Genomic DNA, 17273 nt, shown 5'->3' on the forward strand with positions numbered 1-17273 from the left:
CAATAACTGAAATACACGAGACAACACACACTTGACAGTTCATGGCAGCAGCTCACATGGGACGTGCTTGTGGGTGTTTCTGGAAGCATAAGACTGCTGTCTCATTTGCTACTTTGATAAGGTACTTCTCAGTTGGACAGATTTAGATATAAGAGACATCTCTGTAAACACAGAAAAGGATATACCAATATGATGAAGATATGCAGCTAGATAAGGACTTCCTGAACAGAGGTTGAAAGGATGGGATCCCAAATGAAAACTGATTAACACCCCACAGCAAACCCAAGCCTCTAAGCCCCCACACCACAGCCCTGGCGCGAAAGTGGAAAGTTGTGATGTCCTGGCCCCACATAGCCTCCAGCAAGCAAAAGCCAAATGTTTTCCATTAGAAAAGAACTCATGGTTAATGGAGGAGCAGAGGGGCTGGGGGCCTAGGCTCTGGTCCCAGCTCAGCTCTGGGGGCGTCTACATTTGTTCCACCTGTTGCCCTGTTGCACTGCACTGTGCTAGCCAAGCCTGGTAGAGGCCAAGGTCAGGGCTGGGCCACTCAATGACTCCGGCAGGCCACAGCAGGCCTCCGTGCTGTCCTAGGCTCCCAAATCCAAATCCGGCTCAACTTCTCCCACCCGCTTCTCTCGAGTGAAAGGTTGAGAAGGCCGTGTCCGGGGTCTGACCAGGGAAGGGGGCTCCCTAGGAGAGCAAGACCTTGCTGCTCTCTTGCCCTTCAGAGAGGCTGAGGTACTAGGGGCCAGGTGGACTCAGCAGAGGCCAGGGCTTCCTCAGGGCTCAGAAGGGAGTGGGGGTGGGGCTGGGGCTAGCGGGCAGCAAGGCCAAGGGCAGGGTGAGTTCTGGGGGGCTGAGCTGACCAGCGTCGGCTCAGGGTACATGGGCACTGCAGCTGCCTGGAACAGAAGGGACGACCAAGGAGGGAGGAGGAGGGGAAGAAATGAAAAGATGAAATGAAAGAAGGCAGAAATGGATGGAGAGAAGAGAAACCAATCAGGAAGTCCTTATAAAATTGCAGCAAACACTTAGAGTTTCGGAGCTTCGTGGGAACCCTATGTGCTGAGCCCACTTTAAAACAAGCGCAGCTATATACAGATCCAGGTAGTTCTAAACACCATCACTTCTGGTGGCTTGAGGGACAAAGTGTCACCGATTCAAACCAGCTTGCTCTCAGAGCATGTTTGTTTTGAAGTGGGAACATGAAGACTCAATAGTGCAAATAGTTCTAAGCTGTCCCTAAAGGAGTAGAATTGGAAAGTTTTGGAAGAACGTTTTTCCCTCCTTCCCCCTGGCCCCCCACCCGTCCACTAAGCCTCCACCTACCAGTCACAGACTGCTCTGGGAGAACAGGAATCCCTCCTGCCCCGCTGCGCTGCGCTCTGCCGAGCCAGCCTGCCTCTGCCTTGTCCTGCTGCCTGCACGGCCTCTCTCTAGCGCCACCCACTGGAGGATGGCCCTGGGCCATCCTCTCTGGCTCAGGCCAGTCTACACCCAGCAGCTCAAAGGACAACTCCCTCCTAGCCATGCCAGAACTTGAGCGAACAGGTGCTATTTCCCTGTCCTGTGAAATGTCCTTGTCGGTTTTGGATTGGGGCTGGCGTGGGGCCAGATTTGTGCCACCATGGGTGGGATCACATGGACCATAGGCACTGGCCATCTCCATCTTTTTCTCTAAAGAACCCAACTGTCTCTCCTGTCTCACACCTCCCTGTCCCAAAGTGGGTGAGATTGGGGCAGGTGGGGGAGCTGGGGCTGAAGCAGGGTGGGGGAGAGGAGAGCTGAAACTGGGGCACCAGTGGCACCAAAAATGGGAGTGTCCTCTCAACTGCTCTCTGTCCCTAAGGACCACATGGGGGGAAGTCTGGGTGGGAGGGGAGGTGCAGGCGTACCCTAAGAAGCCTGGTCAACAGCTTGTCTGGTCAGTAGTATCTGCAGCAAGCCTTGTTGAAGGAGCCTAGTTTAGAAAAGTGCAAAGCTACTTCTGGCCCTGGTTAGGTCTTCAACCTGACTGTGCTTGTCGGTAAGAAAAACATCCCCAATGCTCCAACTACTCCCACCCTGAAGCCACGAAACTCTAAGTTTACTGAAAGAAAAAAAAATATTTTTTATTTCAGTTAATCGGGAAGCTTTGTCAGAGCCCTACCCATAAGGAGAAGAGACAACAGCTGCCTTTATTCTTGTTGGTTTGCTTTGCAATCCGCTCTGCGTAAAGTCAGCTAACTCTCTCGGTCACGGGCGTCCGGCTGTCCACAGGCTCCTCTCTGTTTGGCCTTGGCATGGAGGATGAAACAATGTCTTTGCGCTCTCCCTCCCCTCGGTGTTTGTACTTTTCTGCGGCCGTGGCGGCGGTCGCAACCGCGGGCTGAGTCTTAGCTGGCTCCTTGGGGCAGCCATCGCTCTCCAGCGAGCCTCCTCTCGGCATCTTCTCCTCTTTGCAGACACTGCTGCTCAAGTCCTGGGGCTCAGGGGGGCTGGCAGGGTCCTCAGAGCTCTGGGGCTCGGGCGGGGGCAGAGGCAGGGGCGGGAGCAGCGGCGCGGGTGCCCTCGGGGGCTCTGCGTGGTGGTGGTGGTGGTGATGCTCCTTCTTGGGGGGTGAAGAGGCGCTGCTGCTGCGCCCCTTGGGGCTGCTCTCCTTGCTTTTCCGCCCAGGGCTCTTGCAGGTCTTCAGTCCCTTCCCGCTCTTCTCGCCGAGGGTGGACACCAGCAGGGGCTTCACCACCTCCTTCACTTCAATGCTGACTGTCTCCCGGGTCTTGCGCTTCTTGATGGGGAGCACAGTCTCCTGCACGGACCGGATGGAAGACTCCTTCACGGCTTTCTTCTTGGCCTCGGCAGTAGCGGCTGCCACCACACTGCCTGGCTTTCGGCCCCGTTTCTTGGGAATGGCCTGGGGGTCTGCCTCAGCCTTTCGCTTCCTGCCAGGGCGTTTGATAACCATGACCTGGGCCGATGTGGTAGCCCCACCCCCTTCAGCCTTGCTCCCAGGTGAAGCTTGAAAAGGCATCTTGACGAGCAGCTTCCCGGGACTTTTCTCCAGGACCCTTTTCACCTGCACGCCCTCGGATGCTGCCGCCTTGGGTCTCGCGGTGCCGCTCCCTTTGGGGCGTCCCCGACCTCTGCCAGTTCCTGGAGCTTTGGGAGATTTGGGCTTCTTAGGTGGTTTCTGCTCTCGCCGGGAGGGGCTCCCTCTCCCAGTTACCGTGAAGTCAAAATCATTAGGGTCCAGGGAGGTGTCGCCTACCTTTTCGAAGTACGCAATCAACTCCACTTTAGAGCGAAAGGCTTTTCCCTGGGGACTGTGGGAACAAATGGAAAGACACAAAGAATGATGAGAAACTTCCACAGCAATGTCGGAGATGGGGCAGAGCAGAAGATGGTGATGAACTGACAGAAGACGTTCTCAACTGACATGCCATTGATGACACTAATGAACAAGAGTCACATTTAAGAGAAACCAAGATGAGCTAAAAGGAGAGGGGCCCAGCCCTGGTTATACCTGAAGTAACTGGACCGCCAGGGAGCAGTTGGCGCCTACACAGCCTGCTCTGATGCCAGAACAGCTTGGTGCCGGGTGCCCCACAGCTGTCACCTGGATGCCCCCAAGGACCCACCTGTCACTGAGTCCCTTCCTTTGGCCCCCAGTGGGGTCTGGCCCAGGGACCCTGTTTAGTCTAGTCGTCAGGCTGGGCCCATCCTGCTGGCTGAACTTGGGCATGTGGCTTAGCTTCTTTGGGACTTGGTTTCCTCACCTGTCAACAGATAATGCTTTGCTCAACCTTCTCAGAGTTGCTGGAATCAAACAAAGCTGTCTACATATGTCCTTTGAAAACTGCTAACCTTTTCAGGATCATCTAAGGGGAAGACCTGAAATGTACTTTTTCACTCCTCCTCTGAAGCTCTGGCTTGGAAGTTACTCTGTTTCAACAGAAAATGCCTGGCGACCAGCCCAAAGCTGGACAAACGCAAAAGGGACGGTTGGAAAGGCACATGGAGCCTGTTTATATCTCTCCCCAGAGGCCCTGTCAGAGAGCCCACCTTTCCCAACACGATTCAGAGTGGACTGAGCCCTATGAACTCCTATTTCTTCTGGTTCATGAAGCAATGTCACAGAATGACTCTCCCAGGAAGAAGAGGTTAACAGACTCTGAGAAGAGCCCCTTGGCTGGATGTTCTCCAGCTGGGAAACGGCAGGAACTCCAGGGAGCTCCACTTGCCTCCCAAGCACAGGCCACTATGCACAGCAGGCCCCGTGGCCTCCGGGCCCAGCCTAGGCAGGGCCTTGTGTCCTCAGTGCTTCCCAGGTGACCTTTCCTGGCATGCTTACTGTGGCCCTGGGTAGCCCCTACTGCTATTCCATCTCCAGACAAGGCCTCAAGGGCTGGCTGGGTAAAGTCACACCCTGCTACTCTGTGCACATTTCTCTCACTCAGGGCAGGGACCTCCGTACCCAGTCATTCCAAGCATACGTGGGTGTACCTGCAAGCGGTGTTCACTGGTGAAGCCCCCCTGAGCCAAGGTGGGATTATGCACACACATTTTCCTGATCACTGACCAGCATCAGTTTCTTAGTGCCTGTCCCCGCCCCCAGCCCACCCCGCTCTGCAGAGACAGGAGCTGCCCTTACTTACTTGATCAGATACACATCATACTTCCCAGCGGAACGGCCAGATTTCCTTTGCTTAAGCTTTCGGGTCCAACCTTCAGGCAGAGTGGGGTCATCATACATGGGTCCCCGGTCTCGAATGATGGAGCGCCGCTGTTTGGGGGAGGCAGAAGCTTCCGGGACAGCTGGGGCTGAGCCCGACCCTTCTGAGGTCTCCGCTTTGCCTGCCTCTGCTGGCTCAGCAGAATGGTGGGCTGGCGGCTGCAGGGGCTCATGCTTGCCCTCTTTGTCTTCTTTCTTATCCTTCTTCACTTTTTTAAACTTCAGGGGTTTGTCCTTGAGGCCCTGGAGATCCTGGTCTTCTGACTTTTCTTCCCTGAAGTGTTAAACAAGTATGTTAGTATCACAGAGAACACACTGGTTTGCAGAAAGAGGGAGCAAAGGCAGGTTCAGGGAACCCCAGCACAGGCAGGGCCCCAAAAGATGGGGCTGCCCTGCCAATACACACCCAGATCCTGATGCCACTCCCATTCATAGGTTTCTTTAGAGGCTTTGGGCTGCTGCTGGTGGTGGCCCACTGCCTGCACTGTGGCCACCCCAAGTCCTGCTGCCCTGAGTCCCACTCCTATTGTGCAGGACAGTGAGCGGCCTGCACAGATAGCATTTTTCTGAGTAGAAACACCATGTGGCTTCTCAGCACGCTGCCTTGGCAGAGGCCACTTTATGAGCCGTGCCCGAGGGCTTCTGGGCTTGATGGCTGATAAGACAACCTCAACTGCTGGAGAGGGAGGTGCCCACCCAAAATGGGGTGGGGGCTCCTCTTCACAAAGGCCTGGCTTGGCTGTTACTATAGCTTCTGTATTTTGGGTTTTCTCAAATGTGTGCTCGATAAAAAACAGCCGTGGGGCACAGTACAACTTGCTGATGGGAACACAGCCAAGCACTACCTGAACTCAAATCTTGACTCTGCCATTTCCAAACATGGACCTGAGCAAGTGACCTCAATGTCCCGTGCCTCAATTTCCTCATCTTGACAATGGGTACCAACACTCCAGAGGGAGAAAAGTCACAAAGGCACTATATAAATACTGGCTAACTCAGGCAACCAGAAACCATTGCCCAGGGTTCTGCCATGGGAAGAGAAGCGATCCCAGGTCAGATGAGCCTTTATCACCAGATGCTCCCTTACAACGCACAGCCTTGGCCAATGAGAGGGAAGAGCCAGGAGAAAGGCACAGAAGAGCACCCTCCCCATTCAAGGGCAGGGGCCTCCCCATTCTTTCACACTGACAGAGTAACTCTTTCCCTATTCTTCAGTTCCATCTGGTATGGTCCCGTCCTCGTGCACTTCAGAAATGATCACTGTGAGGCCCTGGACCCTAGGATCAGAGTCTGGGCATGATGCCCTTGTGGCTAGGCTAAGAGGGCAAGAACACAACCCGAGCCAGGGGAGGCTTGGACAGAAGAATCATGGGCTTGGAATCAGCCACCTGCCAGTCCCTCAGTTGGCAGTTCATTCTGGAAAAGAGCAAGACTATTCCTGTCCTCTGTATCCAAGCCCTAGAGCTGCCCTGTTCCACGTGGTTCATGTCAGCACTGGTTCACTGCCTCGTGGCTGGTCTACCCCAAGTGACCTCCCTTCTCGTCCACACTGTGGAGACTTCAGTGAAAGCACCATGGTGTGCAGTGGAAACGAGACTCAAATGATGTGGGTAAGTCACTGAAGGCAGGTTAGCACCAGGACTCACTTGGCACCATGAGGACACGCCTTTCCTGAACAGCTCAGGTCACGCGTGGGGAGACAGGTTGTGGTGAGGGTGTGTCCCAGCCCACCTGAGGCTCACCCGAGTTCCTCCCTATCCTAGATTTTCCTTCAGCAGTTGAGTGCCCCGAGCATGGCTGCCGAGATCTCCCAGATTCAGCTCACGACCTACAGGAGACCTTTTCTCGCTTTTGTAAAGCGAGCGTCCCTAACCTGTTTCTCCCAGTCTTAGCTTCTCAATGGGAAATGAGGAAGAACCCTGAGAAGCTCGGTGTGGCCTGCCGCCCACTGTCACGGAGAGGAGAAAAGGAGCCTGCCAGCAGCAGAGCAGTAAACAGACTGGAATCACTACTTCCACATAGTCCACAGGGGACTGCTGAAGGCCAGGGTTGCTCCTTGGAACCTGGACAGTCCTGGAGTCAGAGAAACCACCACACCAATGGAAAAGGTCTGGCTTCTTCAGAACTGTCATCTGTAGTCCCCAAATGCTTCAACCACCAGAAGGTCAAGTACAAACTACACGCCCCAGGAATGCCTCTTAGATACAGTCAAGGGTGTTGAGGCTATCTAGGGCAATTCCTTCTAGAAATTAACCCTGAAGAGACACCTCTATAAATGCAAAACAAAAGACGCATGATGTTATTTGTGACAGCATTATTTTTACTAGCCCAAGATTGCAGACAACTCAAGATAGCCACCATCAGGGACCTGTTGACTGGACGACAGCACGCCCACACCATGGAGAGCTGTGCAGCCAGAGAAGGGGCTAAGCAAGAGAGCCCTGCAATGCTGCGGAGTGATCCCCAGGATCTACCATGAGGTGAAAAATGTGTATTGTAGGCTGCCTTTTCTGTGAGGAAGAATGGAACTTTAGGAAGCATACAGCAGAAGCTAATGGAACTGATCCCCAGCACAAGGTAGGTGGAAACAAGGTAAGGTACAGGCGCTGGGCGAGACCTCTCTGGGTATCCTGGAGTGTAATTTAAACTTCTGAATCATGTATAAGTTTACATAACCAAAACCAAAACAAAAACAAAAGGGAACAAAACTCCACTACATTGAATGCAAACAGAAACAAAGGAATTGAACTGTATATCAAGTTGATAACATACCACATAGAAAAGATTTACTTCAAATACCTCTGACTGCAATGCTCTGTACTCCGCGGGTGGGACATATTCTAAGGCCAGTGATGGCACATCAGGGACAGGGAATAAGCCTCGAGTCTGCGGAAGGGCATCAGGCTCCGGGGAGAAGTGGGGGTGGAAGGCGAGGGAGTGCTTGGAAGCTAGCAGGGAGAGTCGAAGGGCCCCTTGCACTGGGCAAGGCTGTGATCAGGTGAGCGTCTAAAAGAATGAACTGATCAGAACACATTGAAGAAAAAAATCCATATGGTGACACTGGAAGAAAAATGAAAGACCTAAAGGAAGTGAGGGGGCAAGCCATGTGGCTGTGTGGGGGGAAGAAGGTTCCAGGCAGCAGAGAGGCCTCAAGCGGGGATGTGGAGGGCTTTCTTGGGTTTTATTCCGAGTGTCACAGGAAGCTACTGGGGAGCTTCGAGCGGGGGATGGAGACGAGGGCTCTTATCTTCAAAGGACCACTCTAGTCGCTGTGTGGAGAACAGTCAAGAAGAAAGCAGGGAGGACCCATGAGAAGCCTCTTGCAGTGGTCTTGGCGTGGCCCACGGTGGGGACAGCAGAAGATCTGGGATGTGACCAGGATGGGGAGCAACAGAGCTGGCCGCCAGACAGGTGTGGGGGTGAGGGGCCGGGACAAGTTAAGGACCACAGCCAAACCTGGGGGGATGACGGTGCCACTGAATGAGGATGGGGAAGCCTGGGCCAGGAGTGGGTGGGGGTTATAGCCACATCCACAGTCAGAAGTTCAAGGAGAGTGGAACATAGTTCTTCGGCTACTAGCTAGAAAGCGAGGAGACTCAGCTGTGCCCAGACTCTGACTTGAGTCTAAATGAACTGTTTGAGGTTTCAAGTTTTTTATTGTGATAAATATACACAACATAAAATTTACCTTTTTAACCATTTCTAAGTATACAATAAATGAACTTTTACTAGCACTGAAGATGAGGAATAAAAGGGTCTTTATCTGTAATATTCTAGTTCTTTTAAATTTAAATTACTTGAAGCAACTAGGACAATACGGTGATTTTCAATTCTGTGCATTGAGGGGCACATAGGTGTTTGTTACTTTATTTTCTGACTGCTCCTTCTCTACTTAAATAACAAAAACCCACAAAGAAGCCTGGAAGCCATTCTGCTGGGTGTGAAGTGGAGGTAAAAATGGTGCAGAACAGGTAACCTAAATGAGTTTACCCTTGGCCCAGCTGCCTGCTCAGTCCCAGGGTGACCGGAGGAAGGGAGGCCAGGCTGGGGTGCTAGGCAACTCCCCACGGCCCCGCGCGCCAGGAGGTTTAAGGGGTTTGTTGAAACACACACTTTTTCAAAGAAACCAAGCAGCCCTCTTCGTCCTCCCTCTAATCAGACCATATGTATGTGCATGTGTACACATATGTACACACACATGCGCACATGCACACACAATCTTGAAATGAGTATAAGGAGAACTGAACACCTAGTTCACAAGTTCAACTCTTCAGCATTACAGATGAAAAGAAAAGGAAGTACAACTAGACAAGGGGACTTGTCTGAGGTCATGGTTGAATCCACGTGTGTTCATAGACTGTCCCTGCCCTAAGCCAGACTCTGCTAGGGGCTGAGATGCCAGGGTGAAATTAGCATCATTCTTCAGTCTTCAAGAGCTCCCAGTTCAGTGGGGGGACAAAGAGATAACAATGTAATAGTGACACCTTCCCCTGTTCCAGGCACAGGGGAAGCCCAGAGACTGAAATTCCCTGCAGGAGGAAGGCCTGAGATGGGATTTTAGGGCTGATGAGGAGTTCCACAGGCCAGCAAGGAGGGCTCAGGGCAGGCAACACCAGATGAACAGAGGCAGCGATATCAACAGCCTGTCCCATCACCACTGTGACGCTCCTCCCTAGAGGAAAAAGTGACTAACGATGCTCATCCTGTGTAACCAGTGGCTCTGGACCAGCCCTCTCTCCCATCTTGGGTTAAGACCACACTTCTGAGAAGCCTTCCCTGCTCCTGCCTCCCCACTCCCATGAGCAGGAGCACCCTATGCTCCCCAGTGTACTTCAACTACACTACCGTGTGGGCCAACCTCCCTAGACGGTACGTGCCTTCTTTACTGTCATCTCCCTGCTGAACGCACAGTGCAAGGCACAGGAGTAGCACTTAATAATCCTGTGCCAAGTGACAGTCACAACCCAAATGCTATGCTACCTTTGCTTCTTTTGATGGCTGTATCCCTCTGGCCATTAGCTTCAAGGAACAGGGGCTAACTTTGCACCCAAAGCAAGCAGGCTTTCAGTAAGTGAATAAATGATGAGTTTGGGTGCTACCAGCAGCATGCTGGGCACTGCTGGGTAGGGGTTGGCAGGAGATGAGGCTAAGGCAGGCACTGAAGACCTTGCTGTCATGCACGCCCAGGAGCGCAGACAGTGACGTCTACAGTGATGGGGAGGGAAAGGTCACGGGAACAGCAGTATGGAGGATGGTTACACTGGGAGGACAGGTTCCAGGCTTCCACGGATTGGCTTCCAGCAATAAGGTGGTCGGGTCCACAGACACTCCTCCTGCTGAAACTACTAAAAATGCTGGACTGAACATCTTCTAGAAGATGCTATAGAAGACGGTGTTTAAAATGTCTTACTGCAATTACAAGCTGGGAAGAAAGTAAGGAATACACAGGTTAAGGAGTAAGGGAAGGAAGGTAAGGGTCCTGTTCTGCAGAGAAATCTGGCAGGCACTCCCTTAACAAGTGATCAAACAGTACCACCGACCATGGCCAGCCTGCTGAAGTGCCGCCCCATCCTGCAGGAAGGGGTAACTGAGGCCATGAGGAAAACAACTGCATGAGTCCAAAGACAAGGGCATTCCACACAACAGTGGGCCTCGGTTCTTCAAAACAACCTGCGGCATGAAAGAAGAGGGCTGGGGACTGCCCCTGGTTAAAGGAGACCAAAGAGACGGGGTGACTGACTCGGGGGCTCAAAGGCGCTAAAAAGGGGCAGTAATGGGGTTTTTAGGGAATGTGAACATGGCTCCATGTTAGCTCGACGCTAAACTTCCTTAGTGTTGGAACTGTACTGGATGCTCTTCGGAAAGCCACACTGAAGTACTTAGGAGTCAATGTAACCACGACTGCAACCAATCCTCCAATGGCAAAACACACGCAGCACCAATGTGGCAGCAGGTTTAAAAAGGGGGAGCTGACATCAATATAATTGGAAGCTGTGCTGGTTGATAGAAATATTGTGAAGCAGTTTCAGGCAAGCTTTCTAACAATTAAAGAGAATGCCTTCATGTTACACGAACACATTAAGAGAAAAAGCTGGAAACCTTGCAGAAGTGCCTTCTTTGAGTGGCTCAAAGAACCACAGTGTTATGTTCTATATGGTGAAGCTGTGAGTGTGAATGAAGGTGTCAAGATATTTCCCCGTGTTTAAAAAAAAATCATTGCTGAAGGTGGCCTTGCCTAGAACCCGACTTTTAATGTCAACAGAACAACTCATCTGTGCACGTGTGGGAGGAAGCACAAATCTGGGGGCTATGGTGAAAAAGGGTCGGCTGATGGCGACGCTGGGCACAAATGCCAATGCAGGCTTCAGTGTGCCCCGGCATTCTGTCTTTTAACCAGAATTGTCATTGGTTTTGTTAGTGAGCTCTGGTTTCCAAATCATATAGATTTGGCATGGTCTACCCCACCCCAGTTTTTCCCATAACAATTCCTATTTTTTATTGTGTGATTTGTAGAACACAAGAAATGATTTTTTTTTTAGGAATGCACATGTCACACTGAAGCAGAAAGACCTTTACAAATCTTAAATATCTATGAAGCATGAGAGAAGGCTCCTGACTAATAAACCATCATCTAGAGATTTTGCTGCTAGAAAGCAAACATTAGATCAAATCCTTCCTTTGATCTAGAGAAAGAAAATTAGAGTTGCAGGAATCTTGTTTTCAGGCCAAATCATTGTATCCCAAGGAGTCTGATGGCAAGAACTGCCTGTATTTTCATAATGAAAGTAACCTACAGTAATCCTGCAGAATGCAGCCTCAAGAGGCTGTACCTGGCGCTCATTTGACCCAAGGCTCCTGTATATCACAGGGGTGTAAACAACCAATAGCTGGCAGGTGCAGCTGGCTAGACAACTGCGGCTGAGGAGGGACCACTCAATCCCCAAGGCTTTCAGATTAAGAAGGAAAAAAAAAAAAAAAAGAAAGGCTACAAAGCCAGGTGAAAGCAGCAGCTGAGAGGTGTTTTTCACTTGAATTGGAATTCAGCCCCCTCCACGATGAGCTCCAGGGAAACTTCCAGAGCCCCAGCAATATCCTGACCTTTCCCAATTTCAGTCATGTTTGCATCAGGCCAATTTCAGGAGATGGTATTTCTCAGCACCTTTCATTTCCAGTCATCCATCCCATGAAGCTGCATAAGGAGCCCAAGTACCACAACGAGGCCAGGAATTGGAAGGGCAGGGTGGCAGCTACTTCCCCAGGTGAACGGTCAGGGACCAGAGGAGAGAAATGGCCTCCTTGCAGTGGCTGCTTCCATCCTGAAGTGTCATTCACTCGGAGCTTCCAATTCTGTCTACCTCCAGTATGAGCTGCAGAATCTCAGGATCAAGGAGGCTTCTCTGTACGAATCGATAAAGGCAGCAGCACTTTGAGACTCCAGCTTCGGCCCCTTTAAAGATCTGAGAGAAATCAAACTGGCACCAGAAGAGGGTCTCAGTGGTCTCTGGGGAGCAAAAGAGGGGATGGGGTTCAGCTCGAAGGCTATAGCAGTGGAACCTGAAGTTCAGCAGCACTGCTCTGAATTCAGTGTATTTTTTAATATCCCAGTTTTCAGAAGATGTAAGAAGCTGTCTATGTTTTGAAAAGATAAATAAAACACAGTTCTTGCCACCCAAAGGGAGATCCTTCTCCAAATACAGGCAGCCAGTGCCATACAGTGAGTCTCATCTTTATAGCACTGGCCACCACATAAGGGGGAAAAAAAGCAAGTTTAAACAAACACTGCCACTGTGGAGAACAGTCAGGCAGTTCCTCAAAAGGTTAAACATGGAGTTCCCATATGACCCAGCAATTCCACGCCTAGGTATAGACCAAATAGAATTGAAAATATACATCTATGCAAAAACTTGTACACAAATGTTCATAGCAGTACGATTTACAGTACCCAAAAGGTAGAAGCAACACAAGTGACCATGGATGGACAAATGGAGAAACAAAATGTGGTCTATCCACACAATGGAATGTTATTCAGCCTTAAAAAAGAAGGAAATTCTAACACCTGCTACAACATGGATGAACCTTGGGACATTATGCTAAGTGAAATCAGCTAGTCACAGAAGGACAAATACTGTATGATTCCATTTATATGAATTGTCCAGAATAGGCAAATCCACAGAAAGTAGATTAGTCATTAACCACCAGCAGCTAGCAGTAGTGGGTAATTGGGACTGACTCCTAATGGGTACAGAGTTTTTTTTTTTAGGGATGATGAAAATGTTCCGGAAGTAGACAGAGGTGATGGTTGCACAACACTGTGAATGTACTAAATGCCGCTGAATTGTAAAATTTAAATGGGTGAATTTCATGGTAAGTGAATTATATCTCAATTTTTACAACACCCCACTAAAACGGCAGCTGACTTCACCAACTACCCTTAATTGTACGTAAAGGTAGGTCTTACAATGCCCACGCAGTGCTCAGAACCCACAGCTGTCTCCAAGCAAGCCTGCCTGGCTGCAGGCATAGGACCCAGGCAAGCAGCTCTGCTGTCCATCTGAGAGAAAGAGGCCAGCATGGGGACCTAGGATGACGATACATGTTAGACTGGACCAAGCTGACCAGAATGCCATCTCTGAAGCCTAAGACATGGTAATCATGACAGAAAGGAATTTCGTTCAGGAAGTTTAATGACTAGGCATTTAGCCAAGTCGAAGGCTGTTGGCTAAATATTCTGAGGGCATTTGATCAATCTTTTTTTTATTGTGGTAAAATGCACGTAACATAAAATTTACCATTAGCAGCACTTAGCACATTCACAATGTTGTGCAACCATTGCCACTATCTAGTTCTAGAACACTTCATGACCCCCAGAGGAAACCCCACTCCCATTAAGCAGTCACTCCCACAGATCCCCTTCCTCCCAGCCCTTGGCACCCACTCATCTCCTTTCTGTCTCTATTGATTTGCCTCTTCTGGCCTTTCACAGAAATGGATTCCTGCAATCTATGGCCTTTTGTGTTGGGCTCCTTTCTCTCAGCATGTTTTCAAGGTCCATCCACGTTGTAGCATGTGTCAGAACATCATCCCTTTTGATGGCTGAATAACGTTCCAGTGGGTGGATACACCACACTTCGTTTATCCGGTCTCCTGCAGATGGACACTTGGGTGGTTTCCACCTTTTAGCTGCTATGAACATTCGTGTACAAGTTTTTGCATGGATGTATATTTTCAATTCTCTTGGGTCTATACCTAGGAGTGGGATTGCTGGGTCATATGGGAACTCCATGTTTAACCTTTCAAGGACCTGCCAGACTGTTTTTCCATGGGGCTTCCTTTGTGGGTGATTAAAATGTTCTGGAACTAGATAGGAGTAAAGCGGGATGGCAGAAACTGCTTCTACTCTGGAATGCTTAGCAGGTAGGGGCAAACTTCATTTTTTTAATTTAAATTTTTTTTAACATTTTTTTTTTAAGTTTCACAGTCTTGGAGAGGGGCCTCCAAGGCAGATTTCAAAGAAACCCTTCAATTTCACAATTTCTAATTCCTTTCAATAAGGCATCTGATTTGGGGTGTGGATTTTTTTTTTCCTGAGGAAGATTCGCCCTAACATCGGTGTCAATCTTCCTCTATTTCGTATGTGGGTTGCTGCCACAGCATGGCTGCTGATGAGTGAGTGGTGTAGGTCCACACCGGATAACTGAACCCAGGTCGCCAAAGGGGAGCATGCTGAACTTAACCACTAGGCCACAGGGCCAGCCCCGGGGCAAGCTTTAAACAGAAGTCATCACAGCAAGAACACTGGGAGCGGTGCTGGGGTGTTTCATTTTACCTATGCACTCATTCAGTAGTCAGCATTCCTTGAGCACCTCCCAGGTGCTGCACCTGAGCTGTGCGAGGGCAGGGGTGCCACAGCAATGAGATATGCTTTCTACCTGTGTCCATCTCTTCTCTCTCTGGGGCAGCCAGTCTTCTAAGGCAGACGGTTGACAATGAAATCATAGCAATGTTGATGAGTGCTGTGGAAGGGGAGATACTGGGAGCTGGGGAGACTCACTGAGGAGCTGGGGAAGAGCTCCAGAATACAGACGTGATGGTGACAATGTGTCCCAAAGATGTGGGGCCACTGGGGGTGGGGGAAGGATAGAGTCCAAGATGGTAAGGCTGGTAAAGTTGTGGACCACAAGTGGAATCCAAGCAGGGTGGCTTCACCACCAACTGTCCCCATGAAGGCAACTGCAGAGGGAGCTGGTCAAATAAGATAAGAATGGGAGAAAATCAAGCACCCAATCCTTATTAATGATGTTTGTGTTACTTCATCTCTCCCCCTGGAAAACCTGTATTGCTAGGATTCGTTCTCCATTCTCTAGTTTCCACATCTAGCAACTTCTCTTCCATCATGTCCCCTTCTCTTCCTTTGTTCTTACATCCTGCAGGATGCTCACAGTGATCCTCTGCCAACAGTGGTGGAACACTTGCCAGGGCCAAGTTGGCCTCCAGTGCCCCCATGACAAATATCCAGTCTTCAGGGTCCCAAAAGCCGGTCTCCATAGACACTTACACTATACTTGCCTTTTTGGTCCCTAGAAATATATTCCCACCGCTGCTTCTGCCCCCAGTTTTCTGTTGATACTGTTTTTTCCTTACTTTTGTATACTTTGTGTGAAGGAGTTTTGCAGACTTCTATCAAAGTGTTGGCTGCTTTTATTGAAGAACAAAATATTTGCCAAAATAAATTTTCAACACTGAGGCAACATATTTTGGGGGAAAAAAGGGGCAGAAAGGAGATGTCTAGTAATGGAAGAGAGAACTCTGTGTAAGGGTCAGCTCACTTTGTCTAAATCTCTTGTCACTAATGTGAAGTGAATGTTCTTGTTTTTATTATTGTGCCTCTCACTAGTGCAGGTCACCCCACATCTGCATGCCTGAGCAACTTCTGTTTCCCTATGATGACATCTGGGCCCACTGAAATGACCAACAAAATAGAAAAAGGGGAAATCTCTCTACCAGTGCTGGAAAACAAGAAGGGTACCACCAACGGCTGAGGCACTTTGAGAGACTGCTGTAGGATGGGGTGCGGTTGGGGTCACTGCTTGCACGGTTCTATCACACTCAAACATGGGAGCAAAGGAGGGACCCACCAGGGAGGTCTGGGGATAGGATTCCCCAAAAGAGTCCTAGGAAATCTTCAAGGTCAGAACAACAGGACCTGGAAGCCAGGTTGGCTGAAGTGCAGTTTGCTGGTGGCAAATGGCAAGGCCCAGAAGCCCACTAATGTCCTAGGCTGAGGGGAAAGGCCAGTGACAGGCTGAGGGGTTTCCCTGGGCACTGCTGAGCAGGGAAGGGGCAGAGAAAGGCTGCAGCCTCCAGTGCCTCTGCACTGCTGGAATCCCCAGAAAGAGGTACACAGATATAGATGGAGACCTTACTTGTCTCAGCAACTGCCCAGCAGCACCCTGGGCCCCCACTCTATTCCCACCCTGGTTTCTGACGACAGGGGTTCAAAACCACTGGGAAGCTACAGGGACTAAATCTCTATCCTATAAACAACTCTGGGGACTGGCTAAAAACTAACATGCCTGGTGACAAGACAAATATCACCAAATTGGTCATTTCCCTGTGTACAAACACCAACTGGGTAGAAAATACAATAAGACTGAATGCCATCCTTCCAGTTGAGATCCCCACAGAATTCCCTCTGGAGGCTGACATTTACGCAGAATAAGCATCTGTGAACAGTCAGAGAAAGTATAGAGGGGGTGAGGGTGTGAATTGCTTCTTGTGACCACTGCATCACATGCCACACAAAAGAATCAATGCCACACGGATTAGAGAATTAGATTCAAATGGTAGGTTACAACTTCCCACAGAATTGCTCTGTCTTAATCCCTAATAAAATGAAAAACAAAGGAGGGGAGGAGGAGTGTGAAGGGAAGAATTCATCAAACAAAGGAAAGATCCTGCATAAAATCAAATGCAGGACATTTCAAAGCCTGGCAGCCTCGGAGAGGATTGCTGCCCATAGACAAAGCAGCAGCAGGACCGAGCTCCTGCCCCTGCCCCACTCCTAGAAGTCATGCTAGGGAGCTGACAATATCCTGAGACTTCTCAGCCAATAAGCTGGAGAGAAACAAGTGGCTCGGAGTCTGTAACTATTTCCTTTTAGGCCCAGGAATTACAGAAGCTCCTGCTGGGAGGCTCAGAGGTGCAGGAGAAACAGCTCAAGTGCCCAACGAACCAGGCCAGCTCTGTGGGAGACAATTGCTCTTGGGTACACACAGACTCAGGGAACCACCTAGAGCCTGAGGTGCCCCCTTCCTGCACCCCTATGGGAATGGCATACATGTCCCTCAAGCAGCTAGAGTGAGCTTTGGTCTAAGACATTTAACACAGTTCTTAGGACAGAGAGAAGAATCTAGATACTGCCGAAGACCGCCCGGCTGCAGCCCCCCCAGCGTGCAACTTCTCTCTGACCACACGATAACAAGCTCACGACAGCCCAGAGGGGAAAGCAGTGAGAGGATGCCAAGAGAATGGGAAGAGAAGGCCAAGAATTTCCCCGCTATAC

General features: G+C 50.2%; 1 protein-coding gene across 1 annotated transcript in view; it reads right to left on the reverse strand.

Moving 5' to 3' along the window:
* Positions 1 to 2085: 2085 nt before the first annotated feature.
* MECP2 (methyl-CpG binding protein 2) overlaps positions 2086 to 17273 on the reverse strand; it is a 58996-nt gene continuing 43808 nt past the window's right edge. The window contains exons 2-3 of the mRNA XM_058535003.1: positions 4635 to 4985; positions 2086 to 3302 (exon numbers count right to left, since the gene is read on the reverse strand). Coding sequence (XP_058390986.1) covers positions 2219 to 3302; positions 4635 to 4985 — 1435 coding nt within the window. The 3' untranslated portion in view covers positions 2086 to 2218. The remainder of the gene's footprint in view (positions 3303 to 4634; positions 4986 to 17273) is intronic.

Source organism: Diceros bicornis, chromosome X (assembly GCF_020826845.1).
Source record: "Diceros bicornis minor isolate mBicDic1 chromosome X, mDicBic1.mat.cur, whole genome shotgun sequence".
NCBI classification, from domain to species: Eukaryota; Metazoa; Chordata; class Mammalia; order Perissodactyla; family Rhinocerotidae; genus Diceros; species Diceros bicornis.